The sequence below is a fragment of the Bos mutus genome, chromosome 11 (assembly GCF_027580195.1).
Source record: "Bos mutus isolate GX-2022 chromosome 11, NWIPB_WYAK_1.1, whole genome shotgun sequence".
Lineage (NCBI taxonomy): Eukaryota > Metazoa > Chordata > Mammalia > Artiodactyla > Bovidae > Bos > Bos mutus.
The window spans coordinates 28,570,664-28,597,588 of record NC_091627.1 but is presented as its reverse complement, the minus strand read 5'-3'; the positions used below and the strand labels follow the sequence as shown (position 1 = coordinate 28,597,588).

Sequence of the window (26,925 nt, the reverse complement as noted above, 5' to 3'; positions counted from 1 at the left end):
CAGACCTATTTCAAATCTCGTCAGACTGTAAGTTTCATAATGGCTAGGACTTTAAGAGGCCCTGGGGTGTAAGCGAGCAAGTGGCACATGCTAAGTCAAAGTTGTTGTCTTTGTGAATAAACTGGCAGTTGGATGGATACAGGCCTGAAAAGCGTAGCTCGTGCCTTGCTACATTCAGACCTTATTTTGCCAATGAACTGGATGTTCACAGAAGAACAGATTCTGAGCCCCAGTGGATGGAGCATAGCAGTCAGTGAAGAGATAACATAGAAGAAAGTGGAAACAGATGAGCAAAATTCTGTGAAATTGGTTTTTTATGGCTATTGTTTATTCCAGCCAGAAGATTCTTTGCAAGTCTGTCAGTTTGTGGAGATGAGAACTATGAATGTGATGGTTAAGAAAGGAAAAGACTCTTTAATATGGTTTCCCTGTGTGCATGAGGCTGGTCTACCCTCCCTTCTTGCTATTATGGAAAATCTGTGAACAATATGCAATGTAGGCCTCAAAAAATTCCCTGAAGTGGAAAAAGCCTAGCAGGCACTAAATGAAAGATGCTTCACAAGAACGAAATGTGGTTGCTTTGAGATCTGATGATACGAGCCAGTTCAGACCAATTGCGTTTGGTTGGGAGGAAGCTAGATTTTATCAGGTATCGGGGAGATATACTGACAAATGAATAAAGACTGAAGGCCAGCATTGTTTCTGACAACCTGTTCCTCGGAAACCAGACAGTAAATAATTTCCCATTGTCAGTCATAAGAGACCAGAGGAAACAACACATGAATGAAGTCTGTAGACAGTCCAGAAGCTCCACTGCAACCAATAATTGTATCTCCTCACCCGCATAGTTGTCGGCGCTTCTGTATAAGTCAAGCTGAGTGTTAGAGAGTCAGCCTTTTCCTCTTTCATAACTTGCTACCCTCAGAAAAGTGCTGAGGAGCTTGTGCCTACTGCAGAGGGCAGTCATGTCATATGAATGCTGATTGACATGGATTCAGAAGTGGTTTCATAAAATCTTGGGGCTGATTCTGATGATCATCAGGGTGCCAGGGGAATTCTCCTCAAGGTCCTCTGAGAGAGGTGGTCTCAACTTGTCCCTATGCCTGCCCTGTGCATACCTAGTGCTCCTCCTATTATTATCTCGTATTAATAACTCATACATCCACTTCCTTTCTGTTTTTCCTACCACACCTAACAGATGGCTTCTGTCCACCATTTCAAGTCATCTCAATGCAAATTCTTGGTGAACTCTTCCGTGATTCTTCCCAGTCATTTTTACTGTCCTTCCTTTACAACCCTTTTTCTCAAAATTATTGTGTATTCCAACTTGCATTATAGGTATTACATATTTATATGATTCTCCATATTAGATTTTTGAGCTTATTTTTAAATTGAGGTATAACTTTCACATAGTAACTTTTTTTCTCTCGCTGCTTCAATCTGGCTGTTCTTTCCTATTTTTTAGTTCAGTAACCCTCTCTTCAACTATATATATACTTCTTTTAAATCCATCTGTTGAATTCTGTTTCATTCATTCTATTTTTTGCTTATAGAATTTCCATTTTATTGTTTTCATAGTTACCGTTTCTTAAAATTCTACATCTTGTCACTTAATTTTGTGATCATGTTAATCACGGTTATTTTGAAGTTCATGTCTGACTTTCTCCTTTGAACTGTCAGCAGTGTTTTAAAGTACAATTTTATTCTTAAAAAGTAAAAATTCAGAGATGACATATTTGAAATAAAAATAAATGAAGATTGTACCTGATAATTCCATTGTCTAAGTGTCTTGTCTATACATTTCTTTTCTGCTTTCTCCTTCTTCGTTTTCAGTTACGTTGTCTTGTTCCTCAGTATGTTTGTATGTTAGGGTTCTCCACAGGAACAGAACCAATAGAAAGTGACTAACTATAAGGAATTGGCTAACACAGTTATGGAGGCTGACAAGTCCTAAAAACTGGAGTCAGTAAACTGGAGACACCGGAGAGCTGGTGGTGTAAGTTTTGAGTCCAAACACAGGCCAACTCAAGACCCAGGAAGAGCCAGTATTTCGGTTCAAGTCCAAAGACAGGAAAAAAAACCAATGTCCCAGCTCAAAGACAGTCAGCAAGCCCAAGGAATTCTCTCTTACTCAACCTCTGTTTTCCTCAGACCTTCAACTGATGGGGTGAGGCCTACTAACACTGGGGAGGACAGTCTGCTGTACTAGGTCTTACTGCCACAAATGTTAATCTCATCCAAAACACCCTCCTAGACGCACCCAGAGTAATGTTTGACCAAATATCTGCTAACCCCATGACCCAGACCAGTTGACACTGAAATAAACCATCTCTACTTGTTAAGTTTTTCTTCAGCTGAATACCTATCATTATATTGATATATGAAAAATTATTAAGATAATATGAGGCTCCTGTCTTCCTCCAGAGAGGATTTACTTGTGCTTTTGACTAGCAGTTATAGTCAGGCTTCCCAGGTGGCGCTAGCAGTAAAGAACCCACCTGCCAATGCAGGAGACTTAAGAGTTGTGGGTTCAATCCCTGACTCAGGAAGATCCCCTGGAGGAGGGCACGGCACCCCACTCCAGTGTACTTGCCTGGAGAATCCCCTAGATAGAGGAGCCTGGCGGGCTGTGGCCCATAGAGTCACAAAGAGACTGAAGTGACTTAGCACAGCAGTTATAATGAGGATCAGTCACTTTAATACGATGAGGAATGGGGCTGAATCAGGGCTATCTTTGTGAGGCCTGGTACACTGCTGCTTGTAGGGGGTAGCCAATTAGTAGTTCCCACTGAGAGCCCAGCATCCCTTCTCTTTAATGGGCACCAAACGCCCAAGTTTTGACCCTTGAGCCACAGAAGATTTCCAGAAACTCTTCAATTTCTTGGCCGTGTAGCCATTGCTTGCAAATTGGTAAATGACTAAAAAGAACTGTTTCAGCACACTTCTCAGAGTTTCCTTTGTCTCTAGAATTTTGGCCCTCCAGGTCTCTTCTGCCTTTGATACTTCCAAAGACACTAAAAAAAAAAAAACAACAACTTTTTCCAGCTTTTCTAATTGTTCTTGGCAGGCAGATGGCTCTGCATCCCCACACCCCATCACCGCCATTACTGCTTCTGCCTAGCTTCCCGTTCTCCAAGCTTTGCCTTGAAAAGTATGCCATTTCGAGTTCTTTGTTCTTCATGTGACCTGTTTTTTCTCTGGACAGTTTTGGAATCTTCACTTTATCCACATTATTATGTTTTGTGATGACATTCCTTGGGTGGTTTATCCTTTCTAATCCAGAAACTGGCATTCTTACATCCTGAAAACTTTTCTCGTATTTTTTTCTACTTGTTTTCTGATTGTCATATGTTAAACCTTCAGAAAAGATTCTGTTGATGGATTTCATTTTCCATTGTTCATCTTTCACTCTTTTTAAAGTTCTATATGATGAGAAATGGATAATTTCCCAGCCTTATCTTGGAATCCATCTAATTAAACTTTTGATTTCAGCCTTCATACAGATAACTTCTTGTTCCTTGTTCCCTTTTTGTGGAGTCTTTTTTAACTTTGTGAGTGTTTCTTTCTCTCTCTGAGAAAAGCAAATTTGGGGGGTTTTGCTGTATCATGCATTGTCTCTATTCATTCTGAATTTTCTTTATCACTTTTTGCTTATGTTGATCTATAATAGAAGCTTCCTCAAGTGTCTGACATTCCTTTGTTATCTGTTCACATTTAGGAATGAAGCACCAGAAATCCTAGGAGGTTTGTGTGGGTGTGGGCCTTGTCAACTAGGCCGCTTCACAGCAGCATGATGGGATAGGTATCCTAACTTTTTTTTTTTTTTTTTTGTGGGGGGGTGTTATTTCCCAGTGTCACTATCAGTGCATTCTTTCTCTAGAGCCCTTCAGTATCTCCCCTAAAACCTTCAAATCTCCTGCCCGAAAGCATCATCATTGAAGTGAGACAGTGTGAGAGGCTGGTGAAAGTGTCAGCATTCATGTTGGGCTTTCCCTCAGCCCTCCTTTCCACGAACGGCCCTTTTCCCTGCCTTTCCCTGGAAAGCTCTCTCCATCAACGTGTGTACAGAATAAACCTCCAGCCCTGAACTGTGGCTGGGGAGGGGAGTTGCTCGGGGCTATTGGGTGAGGCGGTGGACCTGGGGGCACTGCCCCCTGCCTTCCATTGGTTCAGTGTGCTGTGTCCTTGCACTGTCATGGACTACCTGGTGGGGACTTGAGGCACCCATGAACCAGGAAAGAAGCCCTGCCCTCTTAGAGGTCGTAATCTGCCAGGGGGAGATGATACTGAACGCAGAAATTACTACGTTCAAAGGTGAGAGACGACCTTGATGAAAACAGTGGAGCAAGATAAAGGAATTAGAAGCGCCACGCCTGGGGGTAGAGGGCAGTGGTGGACTGTACTTCGTTCTTTCTAACTGTGGGAGTGGTTTCAAGCTTAGCAAAGAGTTACAAGAAGAAGAGTACATAGAATGCTGTATACACTTTACCTGACTTACTGTTGTTATTTTACCTCATGTTCTGTGTTATTTGCTCTCCTTCTCCTGCCCCGCTACACACACACACACACACACACACACACACACACGTGTATAAGGGGAATGGGGAGAGTCAGTGTATGTGTGTTGTGTGTGCATGTGTGTACATATATATAATGTATATATCTCTCTTAACTAGTTGAGAGTTAGTTACATAATTATGGCCCTTTGAAGTGAGCGATTCTTTTTTTAAGCTGGTGACTAAAATTTGCACTTGGTAACAGAGTATGTGATTCCTATTTTCATCGTGCAGTATTTTCAGATACCATGGGGCATTTTTAATTGATAAATTAGTGATATTTGGATGTCAGGTGCAGCATAATAAGAGCTGGCAGGAATGTGTAAAGGCTTGGGAACGCAGGCTGGTAGGGGTGGTAAGGCCTTCCCTGAGGCACTTGGCCTTTCTCTGTGCTCTGCAGGAGCAGAGGCCTTAGAAGTGCAGAGAGGCCGAGGTGAGACTCAGGAGCCAGGGTGGGGAGCGGCTAAGCCTAGGAGATACTGTGGCTACACAAGGAGGGCTGGTCTGCTCAGGGAGCTGGTGTGTCTGGGTGACAATGGGAGCCGGAGCACCCCCTTCAGAGACCTGTGAGGGAAAAGATAACATGGGTACATCTCTGATACATTGTTATTTTTTCCTGAATTGAAAGGAGGACAGATTCTTACTTATTTTATGATCAAAGCTGGTATTGGGGTTTATGGACTCCCTTCAGTTATTTGGGCCTAACCTTTTGCTGCGAGTTAACAGCTTGTTTTCCTGAGTTTTAATCTCTATCTCATGGGGTCTTAGCTTCCCCAAATGTTGGATCTGCCTGCCGCCAGATAAAATGGGACGTGCTTTGCCATAATCCGTGCCTCTCCTTTGACTTCTGAGAAGCTCGGAGGGTTTCCTGAGACAGCTTCTGTGGCCGAAATCCCTTGTTGTCTGGTGCTTTGTGCTGCCCCCAGCATGTGCCCTGCCGTGGGGCCTTCCCTAGTCTGAAACCCTGTGATGGATACCATTGCCTTGTCTTCATACAAGTATACAGTGGTGTTTTCATGTGTGGAACTGAAGCGTACATGTTTCACAGCATCTTTCATCAAGGTTAAATGGGGAAGACTCTTTTTTACTGATCTCCCTGGCTGACCCCGAGTTCTTGTCATCAGCACTTTGCTTATGCAGGCATTCAGTGAATGTTTGTCAAATAATTTGTCTTTCCATGGCCCTTTTCAAAGGTTCCTAGGCCATGATGAAGAGGTTTCTTGTGCCCATTTTATGTTTCTCTTGTACTTTTATTTCCGATAGCCTTCTGCCTAGTGTGTGTTTGCCATAAATCTCTCTTCCATTAGACTTCAAGTTCTCTAAAAGTGGAGACTCTTTGTCTTGTTCACTGTTTTGTCTCCAGCTCTCACCACAGCATTTGGTGTATCGTAGGTGCCAATATGTCTTTAATGAATGAACAAATGAACAAGCCAGAAAACAATCGATAAACCCCATGAATGACTCCTCCTTCCCTCTCCAGTGATTCAAGCTTTTAAAGACTGGAGTTTCTAACTTAGAAAAGCTCCAACTCCATCGTCAAGTAATTCAGGATTTTACTTCCTGACCTGCTTAGGGTATTCCAACTCCAAGCTTAAGAAATTGCTAAGTAAGATTTTTGGTCAGCAAAGCCATTCTTTCAGATCCTGTGTAGCTTTGCTGTTATTAACCAAGAGAAAGCTGATGTTGCCAGAGGCCACGATGGTGTTGTGAGAATATCGGAGCTGTAGACGTGAGGGTGGCTTTGCTATTGTCACCATTCACTGAATTCTGGGGTTACCTGGAAAACACTGTTCAGTTCAGAATAACAGGGACTCTGTGATAGATTGCTGGACTCCAGAGCGGCTTGAGCATCATTAGTTTTCTGTTTGAGTTCTTAGTTATTCTGAATCTGAAAGACTCAAAAGGAAGTAGATTCTAAGAGATCTTAAGCTGAGGAGAAGAACGTTTTACATTCAAAATAAAATAAATCTGAAGTGTATAAAGTGACAAAAGCTTGAAAAGCATGGGTTGTAAGATTTTGAAGCCATGTTTCAAATGTGTAAGTGTAATCATATGTAAATATCAATGCAGATATGCAAGTGTTCCTTGTAATTTGCAGCCCTGAAGTGCAGATTAAAAGCATGAAATGACTTTTTTTGTTTTTGTTTTTTTATATTTGGGTAATTAAAGTGTAGAAAAATCTGTCCTAGAAGATCTGAATATAATTCACATGAATGAAAAATGGTAACGGTGGTCCATCTCATGAACGTCATCTGTCGTATGCAAAATGTTGCAGTGGCGTGATTTTTTTTCATTATCAACTTTGAAGGGTCTTCCTTCTTAGGATTTAGTGTTATTCTGAAGTTGAATGATTTGGAACACTTGTAAATATTGGCCTATCTCTAACAATAATGGTAGCAGTTGTTTCAACCACAGAGTTACATCACCAAACAATAATAATTATTAAGAAATTCTTTTGTCTGCAAGTATATGGTGTAATTAATGGACGGCATAGGCTTCCCAGGTGGCTCAGTGGACCAAAGCAGGAGATGCAGTTTCGATCCCCTGGATCAAGAAGATCTCCTGGAGGAGGAAATGATAACCCACTCCAGTATTCTTGCCTGGAAAATGCCATGGACAGAGGAGCCTGGCAGTTCACAGTGCATGGGGTCTCACAGAGTCAGACACAACTTAGCAACTAAACAGTAACAACAGTGTGCTCTGACTTTACCGTGTGTGGATTCATCTTTATCACTTTGTAACTAAATCTCAGTTTTCTCATCTATGGAAAAAGAAACTTACTTGATAAGGTTACGCATTAAATGAGATTATGTATATAAAATACATTAGCATAGTTTCTGCTGCTGCTGCTGCTAAGTAGCTTTAGTCGTGTCCGACTCTGCGCGACCCCATAGACAGCAGCCCACCAGGCTCCCCCATCTCTGTGATTCTCCAGGCAAGAACACTGCAGTGGGTTGCCATTTCCTCCTCCAGGGGATCTTCCTGACCCAGGGATCAAACCTGCATCTCCTGCTTTGGCAAGTGGATGCTTTACCACTGAGCCACCTGAGAAGCCATAAACTGCATACATATGATTCAGTAAGCTGAATAGCCTTATCCTAAGGAGAGGAAAACGTGGCCTTTGGGGAGAAGAGATAAACTAGGATTATTCCTAGGTCTGTGTTTTGACTACTAGCAACTTTATCTTTGAATGCTGCCTGGTTTTTATTGCATGTTCTCTAACATGTCTTAACGATGTTGGCAGTCATATGAAAGGAAAAGCTGTGTGCTATGTGTTCTTGTTTTCAGCTTGTAGGAAGTACCCTGCCATTATCACAGCAGGTGGGCTCAGCTGATAAGCAAATAGGGAAAGTAGCAGTGCCATTCTTCTTCTTAAGATGTTGAAGTACCGTTTATCATGGCTTCATTTAGTCATAACAGATAGACATCATTGCTGCACTCCAGAAAAATGGATGCATCTTTCATAAGCTCTCTGAACAGTATAAGTATATTGAAGGTTTCTTTTTTAGATTTTACTCTATTTAAAAATAAAATGCCTATTTTATGAAACAAATTGTACACAAACCACACCTGAACTTCATGCTCCTTACCTTATGGCTATACTTCAAATTGTTTCCTAACTTCCTTTCTGGAAGATCATTAATAATAATAATAAATTCAGGAGAAATAAACATCAAAATACTGTCTCCAGTCCCCCAAACATGCCCTGTATAAAAAGTCACAGTGTGTATATTTACTTTCCTATACTAGTCAAGAAAACGTGGTTGTGCTTCATTACCAAATGTTGACTCTGTTAGATTTCAAGTGAGAATGTGAAATGTATGAAATTGTTTCCTTAGAGTAGAATGAATTGGTCAGCCTAGAAATTATTTCTTTAATAAGATAGTAACATAAGAAAATGTTTTGTCATGTACACAAATTTGGAAACTTTCTCTGCACAGCTGTGTTATAAAATCAGGTATATTTCCTTGACCTCAGTGATTTTTTTTTTTTTTTGGCCAATAGGTTTCTCCATGAATAAAAGAAATTTTTATTACTATGCCTTACCCTATCACATTTGGACTATAAATTTCACTGAAATTATCATCATGATATGTAGGAAAGTCTAAGTTTCACCCAACAGGTAATAACTGTTGCTCTCCAAAGGCAAGAGAGGAAAACCAGCCTAGTCAACTAAATATTAGTTGTGATAAACAATCTTTGGTCTTCTTATATTTTTAAGAGGTAATGATGCATTCAGAGTGCACATTAGAACTTCCTTATTGTTTCGGTACATTCCCATGATTTCATAGTGCACTTTAAATCTCAGCTTGTTATTGATACACATCAACCAAATGTAAGCCTGTAGTTACTCGTGTATTTTTAGAGTTTTTCTTTGCATGTAGTTTTGTTTAACACGGGTCACAGTAACGGATCGTTTATACAAAGTAATGAATTGCTTCCCGTTTCTGCCAGCTGATTTCATCAGTCCAAAGTTCCTTAGGTGCTGTGGGTTACATAACTAGTATGGAATCTGTATGGTACATGTTTCAGTATGACAGTAACTGTATTAACCATTTATATTCTCTGAATCTTTGAGGACATTTTACTAAACACAAGGAAACCGGTTATTTTGAAGTGAATAAACTTGAAACTAAAATGAACAATGAGTTACCTGACACCAGACTTCTTGGAAAAACAGATTATTTTCATTAGTTGATTGTTCTGGCTTACTGTGGATTGGCTGGGGTGGGGAGGAGGGGCAGATTTCTTTCTAACTTTCCCATTTCAAATATTTGTCATGAGTTTTAGCATATTTTCCTGCTTTGATGAGCAGAGTACAATAGAACACAATTTAGTTTTACTTTCCTGAAGAATTTATAGCACCTGAAAGGACTAGTTCTGAATATTTTCTCTTATCTCTGGTGCCATTATAAATGCAGAAGGTTTAGAGGGTTAGGATTAAATGTACTGACCTCACATTATTCCCTAGAATTATTTTTTTAACCAAATCCCTGATAGTAGTTGGTTTGGTTATTTACTAACATGGTTAAAAGTTACTTGGAGGGAAAAATTAGATTGGAGTTGAATTGTTAAATTGTAGTTAGTGGGGATTACATTATTCAGTGATGTCTAATTTTCAAACAAAATTACCTTTGTGCGTTCAGGATAAAAAGTCCAGAGAAAGTATGAGCCCCAAGACAGAATGTCTGCTTTGCAGCTTGCTAATTCCCTTTTACTCACAATTCCAATCAGTTTATTTCAAAGAATAAACAGAATTAGAACACCCTCATTATTAGCACATACAGATCTACTTAATGTTCATTATACCATAGTATTCCATTAGATAGATATATCATAGTTTATGTAACTAATCATAATTATGGAAATCCATCTCCAGTCTTTTGCTATTCTAAATAATTCTGTTCTCCAGTTTTCCCAGCTGCATTTCAGTTCAGTTCAGTCACTCGGTCGTGTCTGACTCTTTGCGACCCCATGGACTACAGCCCGCCAGGCTTCCCTGTGCATCACGAACTCCCAGAATTTACTCAAACTCATGTCCTTTGAGTCAGTGATGCCATCCAACCATCTCATCCTCTGTTGTCCCCTTCTCCTCTCACCTTCAGTCTTTCCCAGCATCAGTTCTTTGCATCAGGTAGCCAAAGTATTGGAGTTTCAGCTTCAGCATCAGTCCTTCCAGCGAATATTCAGGACCGATTTCCTTTAGGATGGACTGTTTGGCTCTCCTTCCTGTCCACGGGACTCTCAAGAGTCTTCTCCAACACCATAATTCAAAAGCATCAATTCTTCGGCTCTCAGCTTTCTTTATAGTCCAGTTCTCACATCCATACGTGACTACTGGAAAAACCATACCTATGATTGGATGCCCTTTGTTGGCAAAGTAATGTCTCTGCTTTTTAATATGCTGTCTAGGTTGGTCATGGCTTTTCTTCCAAGGAGCAAGCATCTTTTAATTTCATGGCTGCAGTCACCATCTGGAGTGATTTTGGAGCCCAAACAAAGTCTGTCACTGTTTTCATTGTTTCCCCATCTATTTGCCTGCATTTATGTATCAGCTTTTTTTTTTTCCTCCTCCACTAATACCTTTATCATAAATTTAATTCCCATATATGTTCAGGTCTGTTTCTAGACCCATTTCTGTTCCACTGAGCTGTGTGATCCTTTTCTGATCATACAGTTTTAACTATCATGGCTTCATAATGTGTACTGTCAGTAAAGCTGATCGCCCTCTTTCTCTTCTTTTTCAGAATTCCTAGGTTTGATGTATTTCATTTTCCAGATGAACATTAATATAATTTGTCAAATTTCAAAATAAGGATCATCTTATTTAGTATTTAATTGGGATTGAATGAATTGAATTGATCAGTTAACTTAGTGGCAGAATTTATATCTCCTTTGCCATGGAAGAACAAATGTCCCTTTGGATTTTAAAGTTCTCTTTAGATAAGTGTAGTACATTTCTTTTTATGTTGGTGTTTAGCTATTATTTTTATACATGAAATTTTGTTAATGTTTTAAACATAAACCAAAAATAGTCATTTTACCTTCCAGTATTTCTGTTGTTCAATCACTGTCATGTCTGACTCTTTGCCACCAATATTTCTAACTCTTACTTTTTTTTAATCGTAAAATTTCATTGATACAGTACTTCTAGGACACTAGTAATGATGCAATAGCCAAAGTAATCTTATTAAGATGGAAGTCAAACATATCATCCCTGTTTTCAGAACCCTTCAAAAGCTTTTCGGTGACTCAGAGTGGAAACCAAAGGCCCGTTGGACCATCCATCGGCTGCTGCCCCTGTGATTATGATGGTCACAACCGAGCTGCTCTCCTTTCACACACTCTGCTCCAGCTGTACTGCCCTGCCTGTTTCTCTCTTTCTGTAAAATGTTTATTTATTTACTTGGCTGCACTGGGTCTTAGTTGCAGCACCAGTATCTTTAGTTGTGGCGTGTGGGATTTAGTTCCCTGACCAGGCCCCCTGCAGTGGGAGCACAGAGTCTCTGCCACTGGACCACCAGAGAAGTCTCTCTTAAACACCAAATTAGGTTCTATCTTATGGCCTATGCACTTGCTCTTCCCTCTCCCAGAAAACCTCTTTTTCCAAATATCTTCTGCTCATTCCGTAGCTGCCTTTGCATAAATGTCACCTTTCTCTGAAGCCTTCACTAAAACACCTCGTTTAGAGCCCACTTCCAGCAGTTTCCAGTCTTTTTTCATTATCTTCTGTCTTTCCTACCCCACCATAGGACTTGATACTTACTGGTATCATCTCTTAATTACTTAATAATTATGTTTTTATAAATGAAACTCATATCCATATCCAATGCCGAAAGCCAAATATACTCAAGGCATTTTTGAAGAACAAGAAAATGGGGTTTAACTTACTCTACCAAATACCAAAATCTAAAGCTTTAGTAAGTAAGACATTGTGCTCTGGGCACAGAGTTAGAAAAGTAGGTCAATAAAACAGCTTAGAGAGCCCAGGAAAGGACCTTTCACGTACAGGATTTGCTGCAGAAGCGTCACACCAGAAAAGCAGGGGAGGACTGCCTTTGCAGTTAATAGTGCTGTAACAATTGAGTTTCCATATGGAGGAAAATTGTTAGACCCGTATTTCACACGTAAAAATCAGTTTCAGGTAGATTATGGACTGAAAAAGTGAAAGACTAGGCCATCAAACTCTTAAAGATATTATTGAAGAATATTGCCTGCCAAGGAGCCTGCAGTGACTGTACTTTGGCCAACCTGGCTTCCTTACCAGATCGGGGAACTTTTGCTCCAGTTGGGACTAACAAAAGACAGCCCAGCTGAAGCTCAGAAGTTGGTTTCTTCATCATTGTCTTTGCTGCCACTGCAGCTGCTAAAGAAACCCGCTCTCCAGCGTCAAGGGAGAACTCTTCCTGTGCAATGGGGAAGGAGGTCCTTCGTAGCCCTTCAGCTGGGAGGACCCTGCAGGGCAGTATGAAGCCCTTCCTCTCTCAGTACCAAAGATTGCTCCATATAAACCCACCCCTGTGTGAAATCTCTCGAGTCCTAAGACGAGCAGAATGTTTGTAGCTCTTATAGGAATTAAAGGATTCATGACACTAAAATTACCCAAAAGACAGGGGAAGAAATCTGAATTTGAAGGTGTAAAGTCAGTGGTTAACTGTAGCACCTCTCCAATTGCTAAAAGATTTTTTTTAATTGTTTCTCCCTCTCAGACTCTTAAAAAGCATGCTGTTTGGTATCCAAGTGAAATGCTAGAGCCCTGAATCAAACTGCTAACGTTAGACAACTTGATGAAATTTACTTTCTGTGTGGAGCTCCAGACACCCACCAAAGTGATTGTACTTCAAAAACTGAAGCGGAAAGGCTAGCAATTATGCCATAATAAGTGTTCTTATTGATCCACATCAGTAGTACTTGGTATATTGTTAGATTTCTTAATTTTTGCCACTCTGAAGGATATATTCCACATGTCTAAGAGAGACAGCAGCCTTGTTTGAGCCACTGGGAGCAGTCCTGAAAAATATCTTTGGACAGAAAGGTGAAGGTGAAACAGTAGCTTGCCTACTGTATGTGGACAGTGAGAATAGGGAGGCCTGTTCAGGAGCCCTGGAAATGTCATAAGGCTGTCATGTTCTTTACCAATGCTCCCCGAGACTGATGGCAACTGTCGCTGGGATGCTTGTGTCTGTACTCTGCTTACCCTGTGTCCTCAATGTAATCATCATCACGGGTGGGTCAGGAATGCTGTAGCCCTGTGTGACGCTAAAAGGGGACAAAGAAGGTGACCAAACACCCGTAAAGCCCTGCGATTCCGAAGCTGATCTCGTTCCTCCTCTGTTTGTGTTCAAAAGCATTGAGTTGGAGTTCACTCTGGAAGTGGCATCCAGGGAGAATGATTCCTTTAACTGACTTTTCTTGTCTAGTCAGATTTCACAGAGACCCTGTAACCCTTGTGTGACTCTTTATATATATAACCTTTGTGTAAACCCACTGAGACGCAGGCAGCTGGCTCTGACTGGAGGATTCTGGATCATCCCTGACATTCTGGAACCCACAATGATCTGCATCACAAGCACCCACGAATGCTCCATAAGGCCTTGATTCAGTACAGTCCATCCAGCTTCTCCTCTGCTTTGTACTTGAAAAGATGCCAAGGCCACAGAAACGCAGCGTTCATTCAGAAAGCACATCATGAGCATTTTGCAACGTGTTGTTACCCATCCAGCATTTTAAAAATCATCTGAAAAGGCTGTGGTTCTCAGCCCCCAAAGAACATCTTTTATTTAGTCATCATGCAGGCCTAGGGAGCAGTACATTCTTACTTACCTGACAGAGAAGGACATGTAGCAGAAATCAGATTATTGTGACTGAAAAAGAAACAATGAAAAGATCTCAGATATTGTTGAGAGAAAAGGAAAAGCCTGTAGGAAATAGCTAAGCCCTTAGCTGCTAGATACGACCAAGGAAGAACAAGAAGATATGATTAGAAAGAAGGGTCCTCCACAGTTTTTACCCTCAAATCCCTGTTCTCTATCAGTGAGAGAGACATGAAGGCAGAGTGACAGGTGTTACCTGGTCAATGTAACGTTTGGTCAGTGCCACCAAATAGATTATTATGAAAAAGGACTGTCAATGGTAGAAGGTGAAAAAGAGACTGAGTCCACAAAACCCCACCTTTACTATCAGGTCCTACCAGGAGAAATACATCCAGTTCATCCAGAAGGAGGAATGTAAATACTTAAAAGAAATGATAAATCATTGATGCCTGAAATCAAAGGAATAGACTCACAACCAAAGTTAAACCCAGCCCAAGGCTTAAATCCACATGGTAGAACAGATAAGAAGTTACCATTGTCTCATTTCTGAAAAATCTAATTTCTAAAATATTTTTGAATGAAAAAAATAATATCCTCATGATTTGAGGTTGTAGACGAATTTCTTAAACCAAGGACAGAGAACCATAACTGTAAAAGAAAAGACTGTTAAATTCAGTTGTATCAAACGGAAGAGTTTATCTCTGTTAAAAAAAAAATAAGAATAAGGAATGAACAGGCAAGTCAAGAACTACAACATGACAAAGGGCTGGTATCTAGACTAAAAAGTACCTTCTACAAATCAATAATTTAAAAAGACAGTCTAATAGAAAAATGTGAGACTTAAATAAGATATTTTCAGAGGATGTATAGAAAATGTTCCCAAAACATAAAAAGACATAAAAACCTTAAGTCAGAGCCATAACGAAATACCTCCAGATAACAGGTTAGTCAATTACAATTATAATTACAAAGTTTGCCAGAACCAAATATGAGGATATATAACACTATGAACCCTAATGGTTGATGGTATGTGTGTATACTTAGTCCCTCAGTCATGTGTGACTCTTTGGTACCCTGTGGACTGTATCCAGACAGGTTCCTCTGTCCATGGAATTCTCCAGGCAAGAACACTGGAATGGGTTGCCATTCCCCTCTCCAGGGGATCTTACCAACCCAGGAATTGATCCTAGGTCTCCTGCACTGCAGATAGATTCTTTATCGTCTGAGCTATCAGGGAAGCCCATGTCTGATGGTAGGGGAGTACGCTGGTACAAGTTCTTTGGAAAACTATTTGGAACTACCTACTAACACTGCAGCTAACATGTGCAACCATATGTCCACATATTTCTACTTTGAGATGACATAGTCAACAGCAATACATGCACAATAGACATGTGTAAAAATATCAGCATATTTGTAGTAACAACCTAGATATCTATCTATAAAATCAATTGTGTTGTGTTCTTACAATGGAAAACTAGATAGCAACAATAATGAGCTATTTCTATATGCATCAACAAGGATGGATCTTATAAACAATATTGATTGAAGGAAGTAAAATAAAAACACTGCATGATTACACTTGTATCAAGTTCATTAACAGACAAAAATTGACTGTGATATTAAGAGATAGGTGTTAGTCTGCTCAAACTGCCTAACAAAATGTCATAGACTGGGTGACCTAAACAACTGAAATTTATTTTCTTAGTTCTGGAGTTTGGAAGCCCAATATCAGCATACCAACATGGTCAGTTTCTGGTGATACTTCTTCCTGGCCTATAGATGGCCATCTTCTCTCTGTGTGTTCTCCAGACCTCTTTTCTTTGTGCTCTTGGGAAGTGTCTGTCCTTTTAAGGACACTAATCTTATCCATGGTTTCGCAAGGAGCTCACTGGTAAAGAATCTGCCTGCCAGTGCAGGAGACAAACAGGTTCGATCCCTGGATCAGGAAGATCACCTTGAGAAGGAAATAGCAACCTGCTCCAGTATTCTTGCCTGGAAAATTCCGTGGACAGAGGAGTGTGGCAGGCTACAGTCCATGGGGTCACAAAGAGTCAGACATGACTGAGCAACTGAGCATGCATGCTTTATTGAAGTTGAATCAGTTGTTAACAATATATTTCATCCTGGGCTTCCCTGGTGACTCGGTGGTAAAGAATCAACCTGCTGATGCAGGAGACACAGGTTCAGTTCCTGGTCTGGGAAGATCCTACATGCTGTGGAGCATCTGAGAAGCCGGTGCTCTAGAGCCTGGGGAACCGCAGCTACTGAAACCCTAGTGCCCGTGCTCTGCAACAAGAGAAGCTGCCACAATGAGAAGCCTGTGCATCACAACTAGAGAGTAGCCCCCACTTGCCACAACTAGAGAAAAACCCATGCAATAAGAAGACTCAGCACAGCCCGTATATATATATATATACATATATGTATATACACACATATATGAGCCTGACAGACCACAGTCCATGGGGTTGTGCAGAGTCGGGCATAACTGAAGCGACGAAACAGCAGCAGCATATATACATATGGTCCTGTTAAAGATTATCTTTGGCTAGTAAGGTTACAGAATAGAGGAGCTTTTCAAAAGTGAACTATCTCCAAATATGAATAAAAGAAATTCTGACTAGAAATAGAGTATTTTTTGTAGTTTTAATCTCTTTGGGCATCATTAGTCAAATTGGTAATCCACTAAAATGGTAAATTCATTTCTACTTTCAGCAGTCTTTCAAAAGGAGTGGGAGTTGCTGTCATAATCAAAAACTTATGTATCTGATTTCCTCTTCATCCTGAAAATTAACCCCTTCAACTTGAGGGACATCCTTATATCCTACCCAGATTGGTTGAGGCCTGAGAAGGCAGTGGATGGTACTTCTCAGTCTGAATAGATCATTGCTGCTGCTGCTAAGTCGCTTCAGTCGTGTCCGGCTCTGCGTGACCCCACAGACGGCCTCCTACCAGGCTCCTCTGTCCCTGGGATTCTCCAGGCAAGAACACTGGAGTGAGTTGCCATTTCCTTCTCCAGTGCATGAAAGTGAAAAGTGAAAGTGAAGTCGCTCAGTTGTGCCCGACTCTTCACGACCCCATGGACTGCAGCCCACCAGACTCCTCTGTCCATGGGATTTTCCAGGCAAGAGTACTGGAGTGGGTTGCCATTGCCTTCTCTGGAATAGATCATTAGCCATGTTCTAAAACCTAGTCATTTGTAGATACTATATAGAAGAAATGAGAAAGCAGTAACTTATCCCTTAGGAAAACTTCTCATCAAAATTTTTTTTTTCATTATAGGTAATTCGCTCCATTCTGCTGTTTCCAACAATTGAGCGAATGTCTGAGTCACCCAAAGGCAGGTTTGCCACACCTCTTTTGTGCTGGCTTCGATATGCTCTCTATGTTCCTTGCTACTTACTGCTTAAACCATGGCCTGAGAAAATCAAGTTCTTGGCGATCAGAATGGTCCTTCAAATGATGGACATACCAAGGGAATTTTTGTGTATGAATATGTTGGAACCATTCTGCCTTGGTAAGCACATTTTAAAATGTATATGTTTATTCTTATATCAGAAAGTGTTAAGAGAATAACCTCAGACAGTGGGTGAGTCTCAAACAAGGAATTATTTGTTATATTTTTCTCCCAAAAGTTTAAAACTTGAAACAAAATGAAAATAGTGAGGGATATTCTAAATGACAGAGAAGCCTCATCAGGCTTTAATTTTAAACCTTATCCTTCTGATTCTCTACTCTAGCTGCAGGACAATGAGAAAGAATTTTTCTTTATCTACTATATATGGAGTCCCTTATAGGAATCCACGGTGTTCCCTGTTAAGCTCAGTGTATAAACTGCAAAAATCAGCACAAGGAAACCAGGCCTAATATCCTCATAGAGTGAATAAACTATGATTTTGCTTTGCTCTTTAGAAGTTTTTGGAGAAATTTTAAAAAGTAATAAATAGTAGTCATGGTAGTATAACATTGGAGGCTTTAGTAATTATAGTTTCTGAATATGCCAGGAATGTTTTTGGTACTTTACTTTTTGGCTTCAAATGATATTTTTAAATGTAATTTATCTTTTAGTTAGTACTAATTTATACTATATTTACAAATGATTTTAATAATAAAATTATGCTACCTCCATAGTCTATAAAATGGAGATATTAATATCCTGTACCTCAAAAGATTATTACAGGATTAAATGTGATAATTTATGCAAAGTGCCTATCTAGTATTTTATTTATAATAAGCCTCCAATAAATGGTATAGCAGCAGTTGCAGCAGCAAATAGCACTGTTCTAAACTTTTACCTGTAGTCCTCAGAAGAACTAATGAAGTTCGGGTATTCCTGTCCCCATTTTACAGATGAAGATACTGAGGTTCAGAGAAGTTACAGTTTGCCTGAAGTCACACAACTAGTAGGTAGTGTTCAAATCCCATCAGTATGCCACTGTGTCAGGCTTCCTTTACTGTAGCTGCTGCTGCTGTCTCTTTGCTCCAGTCAAGCATAAAAGCAGGACTACTGTCTAAAGTTTATGGTGCTCACTTACATTGATTCCCACAATTTCACGTGCATAGTGAGTTCAGAAACAAGTCACACCCCTGCCTTTATAGTTATACAGCCACAGATTATCCAGGACGTGTTTTCCTAAATAGCAAGAAGCAGTCATCACAAATACAAAGTTCAGCCTATTTGCTGTATTTATGGACTTCCCCCCACAACGTTCTACAAACACCTATTGTTTATTATAGGCTTAGCAAGGGAGAGGAAGAAGATAAGATAGGGAGAAGGGAAGCCAGGCTTGGAACAGTCATAAAAATCACCAAAGACTGAGGAGGACCTGCTGGTCCAGCCCCTTATTTTTCCCTCATAGAAGAGAAAGAAATAGCCTAGTAAGTGAAAATGGCATTGAGGGTGTAAGTCATACACCCTCAGTGAAATACCTAGAATTACCACTTTAAAATCTACATAAGGAGACATATTTTAAAAAAACAAAAACACTATAAGTAAATCAAAATAGAATTCTAAAACATTCAGTAACACATAGACAGGCCAGAGAAAGAACATAGAAAAATAGAAAACAGATAGCTATCAGAAAACAAATAATAAAATGGCAAACAAGCTCTAACATTACCAATAGTTACATTAAAGCAAATGGTCAAAATACACCAATTAAAAGACAAAGATTGACAACATGAATTTAAAAACATAACCTGAGTATATGCAATCTTCAGAAAATGTAGTTAAAGCATAATCATATAGGTAGGTTGAAAATAACAGAATGGGAAAAAATATATCATGCAAATATTAATCAAAATGGACCAGGAATGATTATATTACTATCAGATAAAGTAGACTTCAGAGCAAAGAAAATTACCAGGAACAGAGAGGGATATTACATAATGATAATAGTAAAAGAGTTAATCTACTAAGGAGTCATAGTAATTCTAATATATGTATGTACAAACCAAGTGTGCTGCAAAATATGTGAAGCAAAAACTGATACAACTGAAAGGATAATGGACAGTTATAGCTGGATACGTAAATATCCCTCTCAACAATCAGTAGAATGATAGGACAGAAAGTTAGCAAGGATATAGGTGAATTCAGCAACAGTATCAACCAACAGGATTTAATTTATAGAAAATGACAACTCACTCCAGTATTCTTGCCTGGGAAATCCCATGGGCAGGGGAGTCTGGTGGGCTACAGTCCATGAGGTTGCAACAAGTTGGACATGACTGACACAATTGAGCTGCTAGACATGCACACACATAGAACACTTCACAGAATTATAAATACCCTCTTGAAGATGTAGGCTCCATAAGTTGTGCTCAAGAGAAAGGAATCTTCCTTTCAGCTGCAGTGATTGACTCCTCCTGAGTCTTTGGGAGCCCTGAATGCAGGCATCAAGGAGCAAGACAGTTTGGGCATAGGACACGTTCCCCTCCATGACTCAAGGCAACCAGAGCCTTCCATCTGCATTGTTGCTTGGAGGAACTGTGGAATTTCTTTCCCATAGTACAGTTACAAGATGTGCAAAATAGACTGTAAACCAGACTAAACACTCAGCCACGTTGCTTCATCTCTGTTCCAAACAACCAACTTGCAAACAAACTTTTGGAGCACAGCCCTTGTATTTCTGACATCCTTTCCTTCTCTGATTTTCTGTTCTCGTCCTTCTATTGATAGATCTGGCTTTCTAACATCCAAGTAACCAATACTTTAGTAGTCTCTTTTTTTCCCTCATTACTCACCCCATCTATAATAACTTTGGGTAAAGAGAAAGAAGGCAAGAATTACCTGTGTTCTTTCTGCTTTGTGTTCTTGGTTTATTCTCTATAAGAAGGTTTAATCTTCTACTCATGACAGTAGGCTAATCCTTAACCAAGCGTCTCCATCATCTTAGCCAGCATCTTTTTACCTCTCCACTTTGGATACCAATTCACCCTTGCCTCTTCTCGCAATGGCTACCATAACATGTACCTTTACCCAGACTTGCCCTAGCCATCCCACTAGTGATTCCTGTTACCTTGCTTAGGACAAATGGAAGAAGGGCCCAGCTGAGGGAGGCTGATACTCTTAAGTCCCTGACCCTTGAAGATGATTAGTGTATTCCTCCTGAGCTTCTATCCCATGAATGGTGAAGGCTAATCAATATTTCAACCAGCCACTTGAGTTGATGACATGATTTTCATTTTACACAAAGAGAGGGCTCATTGGGGGAAAGGAATACCAGATCTGAGATCATTCACAGTGGTGAAATCTATACTCTGCAGACCTCCCTCCTCCAGACCTACTTCTCTGTGGTTTGACTATCATCCAGACAATGACCTCCAGTATACCAGTCTGACCAGTTTACCCCCTAAAAGGAGGGCTTGCAGTGTTTGCACATTATGTAATGTCTGTGCTTCAGTAGAAATCTTACGGAAACAAACGGAGGAAGTTTGCCAGTCCAAGTGGTGGATAATAAATCCTGACCTATCTGGATAGAAACAGATTTTCTGTATCCTTTAGTTTATACACATATTTTTTTGTGGTAGTAAGGTCTGAAAAGTTCAAGGAACAAAACTATTCAGATATTTCAAATGCTGTTGTCCTTTTGGCAAAAATGGCAGTTCTTATAGGCTGAGAGTCTGTATTAGCCCTCTTTACCAGACTGAGTAAAACCTCCTTTCCTATCCAGCATTCAAGATAGAGTAGCCCTAATTCAGTTAGTGTGCTTCATAAACTTCACCATGTGTTCATCAATTCAATTTATGTAACTAGATTGTCTTGCATATTACTTTTAAAGAAAATTCATGGTTTTTTTTTCCTTTAATTCTGTAATAGTTGCTACTATGTATTTTCTTTATAATAGATGTTCTTCTGTTTCATGAGAAATAGACTTCTCACTGAGACAGCTAAATTGGATTTTCTGATCAAAGCTAAAAGCAAATATATTTTAGCTTAGCAGTATCACAGGTCAAGATAATTAACATTTAAAAATATTCTAGAGTCTTTTTGTTAGTTAGACCAAATTGATGTCTTAATTCCTTTCATTTACCTAATTAGAAAAACATAGTGCAGACAAAGGGCATTCCTGGTGGATTTCATTACCTTTGTTGCATGCGTTCTTGTAAGAGACTTTTGTAATCTTTCCTTTCCTTAATCAATATGGAAGTAACTTTTAAAAGCATGTACAGTTATATGAACTGAAAACTATTCAATGAACTGCTGACACATAAGCTTCACTAAAGAATCACAAATTTCTTCTCAGAATATTTTTGACTTAATCCCAGAATAATATTTTGAATAAGACAAAACCAGACTCACATGTTACCTAGTCTCTCATTTTTGTGTGTAACTTAGGAAAATCCATTAAAAGCCAACTTCAGCTTTAATTATTCATGGAAGTTTAGCCTTAAATTCAGCAGAGAAGGAAAAAAATTTTGTGTGTGTGTGGTCAGTATTAGGATTTAGGCAAAAGGTAATTAGATATGGTATTAGAATATCACCTCTGCTTTAGAATTAAATGACTCAGTGAAGGTTTTATTATTTTTTTTCTATAGAAGTTTATGTGTGTGTGTGTGTGTGTGTATTTAAATTATCTACCCCTCTAAAAAGTTGTATTATTTTTTAAAAATCATATGCCTTGAATTGTGTGTTTTACTTTGATGAACTCTGTTACATTGATAAGAGTATCTGTTTACAAATCAGATCAACAAATACCTGCCAACTTGGCTTCCCCATGTCAGTGTCTAGACTCTCTTGTGACATCAGCTCTTGCTCTCCCTCAAGGATGGCAGTAGGTTTTTCCTCCTGACCCTCCCCCCAAACCTTCCCCTAAAAAGAAAAACACCAGCTCAGTCCCTACTCATTTATTTTATTTAACAGCCCTTACTGACACTTGCCATGAACCAAGGACCTGGATAATCACTGGAGAGAATAAATGAAATATAGCTGTTGAGATATATATATATATAAAATCACCCTATTTTTACATTTACACCCTATATTTACATTTATATTTACATAGCATGGTAGAGTAAATCAGTGTGAGGAATTTTAATATATCACAGTTAAGACTGATATGAACACAGATGCAGGGCAGAAATAGTACCGAGAAAGGGAGAAACTAGTTCTACCTAGGTAAATAAGGGAGAAGACAAATGAATTCGGACTTGAAGATGACTTGGGAATTTTCCAGATGGACAAAATGGCATTAAGGTAGGTGATTAGGTTAATTAAACAGAAGGCAGCCTTCTGTTGTAGATCGTGTTTACTTGGAGAATTTAGTGATAGCGTTTAGCCTGTGACACGAATGTCCTATTGGTCTTCCGGTTTTAGCCCGCCTTCATTTCATTCCTTCGCCACTCCACTGTGAGTTGAAGTCCTGTAGTAATATTTAAACACTAAGAAGGTTTCAGAAGATGATGGTAGCAAATAAAATAGAACATTAGACTCAGTGAGGGTTTTTTACACCTGTATTTAGATTTGTTATGAAATGAAAGTAAGTAAGTACCATTCCTCTAAATCATTCTCTTCCCTTCATGTTTTGTTTCCATTACTGCTACTACTAGATATTTCCTTCACTGTGGTGCTTGAAACTCTGATTTCTGCTGGGTTTCCAGGAATGCTGTCGACAGTCATTGCCAGGAGAAATGTGTTTTCCCCTTAGGAAATTACACTTCTATCTGGTATTATTGTTTCTGACCACTGTGTTGTGTTACGAGCATTTCTGAGGGAAGAAAAGGATGGCTTCCTTGGAGCAGTTACTGGAAAGGAAACTTGTATTCTACTTTCTAAAAGCAAACAATGAAAAAGTGTACATAGATGGGAAATTACCTGGAAAAACAAAAATGAGAATAAAGGTGAAGTACATCCCCCAATGAAAATTTTGCTTTTTAGAAATATAAGATTCCTTACACGTTTTTTGAATTTTTATACATTTCACTAATTCAAGGATAACACTGCAGAAAAGTGCCTGAAACATAAAAATGTTTACCTCCATGAATGATCAGAAAGTAAACTCGCATGTAACTTCCACCCATCTGAAGAATCACCATTGCCTGGATATCACAAGCCTCTTTTATGCCCCCTGCATATCCCAAGTCCACTCCTGAGCTCATTCAGGTTGTCAGCAGAATCTAGTTCACTTGGCATTTTGATTGTAGTCCCTGTCTTCTTGCTGGTTGTCAGCAAGGGGTCCCTCTCAGCTCCTTGAGGTTAGTTTCATATCCTTCTCACATGGGCTCCATCTTCAAACCAACAGCAGTGAGTTTTGTCCTCTTAGGACTTTGAATCTGCGACTTTCTCTTCTGCTGCTAGCCAGAGGGAACTCAGATTTTGAAGGACTCGTGTGATTAGGTCAGGCCCACTGGGATAATCTCCCTTAAAGTCATCTCCACTTTATAACATAACCTAGTCATGGGAGCAATATGTCATCTTACTCACAGGTTTCACCCACACTCAGAGGGGATAGATTATAAAAGGGCAAGGATTGTTTATGTCATCTGAGAATTCTGCCTACCAGAGACCACCTGTTTTCTGCTGTTCTGAAATGGCACCTTTGTCAAGAATTAAATAACCATATATGTGTAGTCATTTCTGGAAGAATTTATTTAGAATCAATATTATTTCTTCTTTGAATGTCTTGTAGAATGGACCAACGAACTCATCTTGCCCTGGAGTTTTCTTTGTGGAGAGGCTTTTAAGTTACAAATTTAATTTCTTTAATAGATAGGAGAACTATTGAGGTTACCTATTGTCATGAATGCTTAGTCGCTCAGTCGTGTCTGACTCTTTGCAACCCCATGGACTGTAGCCAGCCAGGCTCCTCTGTCCATGGGATTTTTTTTCCAGGCAAGAATACTGGAGTGGGTTGCCATTTTCTCCTCCAAGGGATCTTGCCAACCCAGGGATCGAACCCATATCTCCCGCATTGCAGGTAGATTCTTAACTGCTGAGCCATCAGGGAAGCCCCTGTCTGTTGTCAAGTGAACTTCAAATTTGTGTCTGTGTACAGACTGTTTCATCTGAGTTTTTAAATTTCATGGCAAAGTCTACAAAATTACCCTAATTATCATTACTTTGCCAGCAAAGGTCCATCTAGTCAAGGCTATGGTTTTTCCAGTAGTCATATTTGGATGTGAGAGTTGGACTATAAAGATAGCTGAGTGCAGAATTGATGCTTTTGAACTGTGGTATTGGTGAAGACTCTTGAGAGTCCCTTGGACTGCAAGGAGATCCAACCAGTCAATCCTAAAGGAGAATAGTCCTCAGTGTTCATTGAAAGGACTAATGTTGAAGCTGAAACTCCAAAACTTCAGCCATCTGCTGCGAAGAGCTGACTCATTGAAAAGACCCTGATGCTGGGAAAGATTGAGGGCAGGAGGAGAACGGGATGACAGAGGATGAAATGGTTGGATGGCATCACCAACTCTGGGAGTTAGTGATGGACAGGGAGGCCTGGCGTGCTGTGGTCCATGGGGTTGCAAAGAGTTGGACATAACTGAGCGACTGAACTGAACTGATCCTTTTGATGTCTGTAGTATCTGAAGGGTTATCATTTCTCATTCCTGATATAGGTAATGTTTTATGTATTCTCACATTTTTTTTCTGAACAGTCTGGCTATAGAGATTTATCAGTTTTATTGAACTTGTTTTTAGTTTCATTTAGTTTCTCATTTGTTTTTCTGGTCTCAATTTGATTAATTTCTGCTGTGAACTTTATTATTACTTTATTCTGCCTACTGACTGGAGTCAGACCAACTATCTTTTATATCAATATACACAAGTATGTTAAGTCCTATATTTAAGAGAGAGAGACTTTAAACTGTGTTTTTAAAAAGATCCATTTATGATTTCAAGAGACATACTTAAAATGACAAAAGAGTAAAAATAAAAGACAAATAGGAGGATGATGCCAAAAAGAAAGCAAACTAACAGTAATAACACCAACCAAAGTGGAATTCAAGGCACAGAGAATCAAATGAAAAATTGTGTAGCAGTACCAGAAAGTCTTTACCACTGAGCTACCAGGGAAGCCCACAAATTTGGATTACCGTTGGCTTTCTTCCTCTTTTCCAGATATTTGTCATCTTGAAAATGGGAGTCACTCTACCTATTTTGCATATAATAGGTATAATAGGACTGACCTTCATTAACAACTAACTCTTCAAGATCATTTAAACCTATTTTAAAACAGACATTCTTTATAGTTGTGTCCTTTCTAAAAAAAGGTTACCAAGATGTTTTAGTGTTTGCAACTGTGTGTGGTTTCCCTGGTATGCATGATTTAGCTGTTAAAATATGTGGTTCTAATCCTTAAGTCATAAAAATACCTTGATCAGGTACAGTGATACACATCTGCTGTGATATCTGACATTAGGCCATCATACAGCTAAATGTTGCTGCTGAGAAAGCCAAGTGAAGGTAAGAGAGAGCCTTACATAGGGCATGCCCTTGTTTCCAGAGTCAGTGCATGTCACTGACTCACGCCTCTCTTGGCCTCACTGATATCTTCCATCACATAGCACTTGCCAAAAGAAAAGGGTGAAACAGGAATTGACTACAATTAATTTGACATTTGTGTTTGTTCTATATATTCTAAATGTTTGTCTTTTTTTTTTTTTTTTTAATGTAGTTAACGCTGCCTACCTTGGGAGCCAAGAAATGAGGGAGGTAGTGAAGAGAGATGACGAAACCATCAAAGAACATTTACCTAAGGTAATCACTTTAGTGCGGCAGTACTTACTGTGGATGAAAGGCTAGAGTTGGTTAGAATTTATAAGACCTCAAGAGTTTGTAAATTTCAGATCATGTTCTAGTTAACGTTAATGTAGTCCTTGAAAGTTGCATAGAAAGTAAGTAAAGCTGACTGCATAGTTACTTAAATATGTTTTACCACCTGTTTTTGTTGGGTTTATTTTTAGAATTAATACTTTTCTCTAGAGCTCTGTACTGAAAAGACTCACAATAATATTTATGGGAAAAAAAAGTTATTTTAAAATATAAGTGAAACATTGGAAAAGAACTGACATTCCTGTGATCTGATGACTCGGTGAGCCCGTCTTTCTTATTCTCCAATGCACTAGTGTAGGAATGCCCAGTTCTGACATCAAGACCAGTTTTCTATATAAGCAGGTGCAGAAAGGGAACGATTGAAATAGTTAGCACTTTTAAGTTGCTGCTGTAAGTGATAAAACCTTAATACAAGCGTATTTGGAAGTACCAGTTTCTGAAACTGTGAGGGGCCATGGTTTAGGATGTGTCAAGCACCCTAGAATTTAGGTGGCCCTGGTACTCCCATGGCAGCGTTTACCTGTCTGTCCATTCTGAATAGGATAGAGTTGTGCCATCTAACATGGTAGCCACTAGCCACATGGGGTTTATTCGTGGCTCCTCTGAATTGACCTGTGCCATAAGTATAAAATACACATTGGATTTTAGAAACTTAGTACCAAAAAAAAAAGTAAAATATTTCATTAACATTTATGTATTAAGTACATGTTGAAAATGGTAATATTTTAGATACATTGGGTTAAATAATATATTGGATTGGCCAAAAATTTTGTTCAGATTT

General features: G+C 39.4%; 1 protein-coding gene across 4 annotated transcripts in view; it reads left to right on the top strand.

Annotated features, from left to right (window-relative positions):
• LDAH (lipid droplet associated hydrolase) overlaps nt 1-26,925 on the top strand; it is an 88,524-nt gene that overhangs the window by 45,585 nt on the left and 16,014 nt on the right. For 3 of the 4 annotated variants that reach the window (XM_070379170.1, XM_070379172.1, XM_070379171.1), the window contains exons 5-6: nt 17,156-17,390; nt 25,987-26,069. In XM_070379170.1, the coding sequence (XP_070235271.1) occupies nt 17,156-17,390; nt 25,987-26,069 (318 nt within the window). The remainder of the gene's footprint in view (nt 1-17,155; nt 17,391-25,986; nt 26,070-26,925) is intronic. The other variant, XR_011466009.1, reaches the window with a different exon arrangement.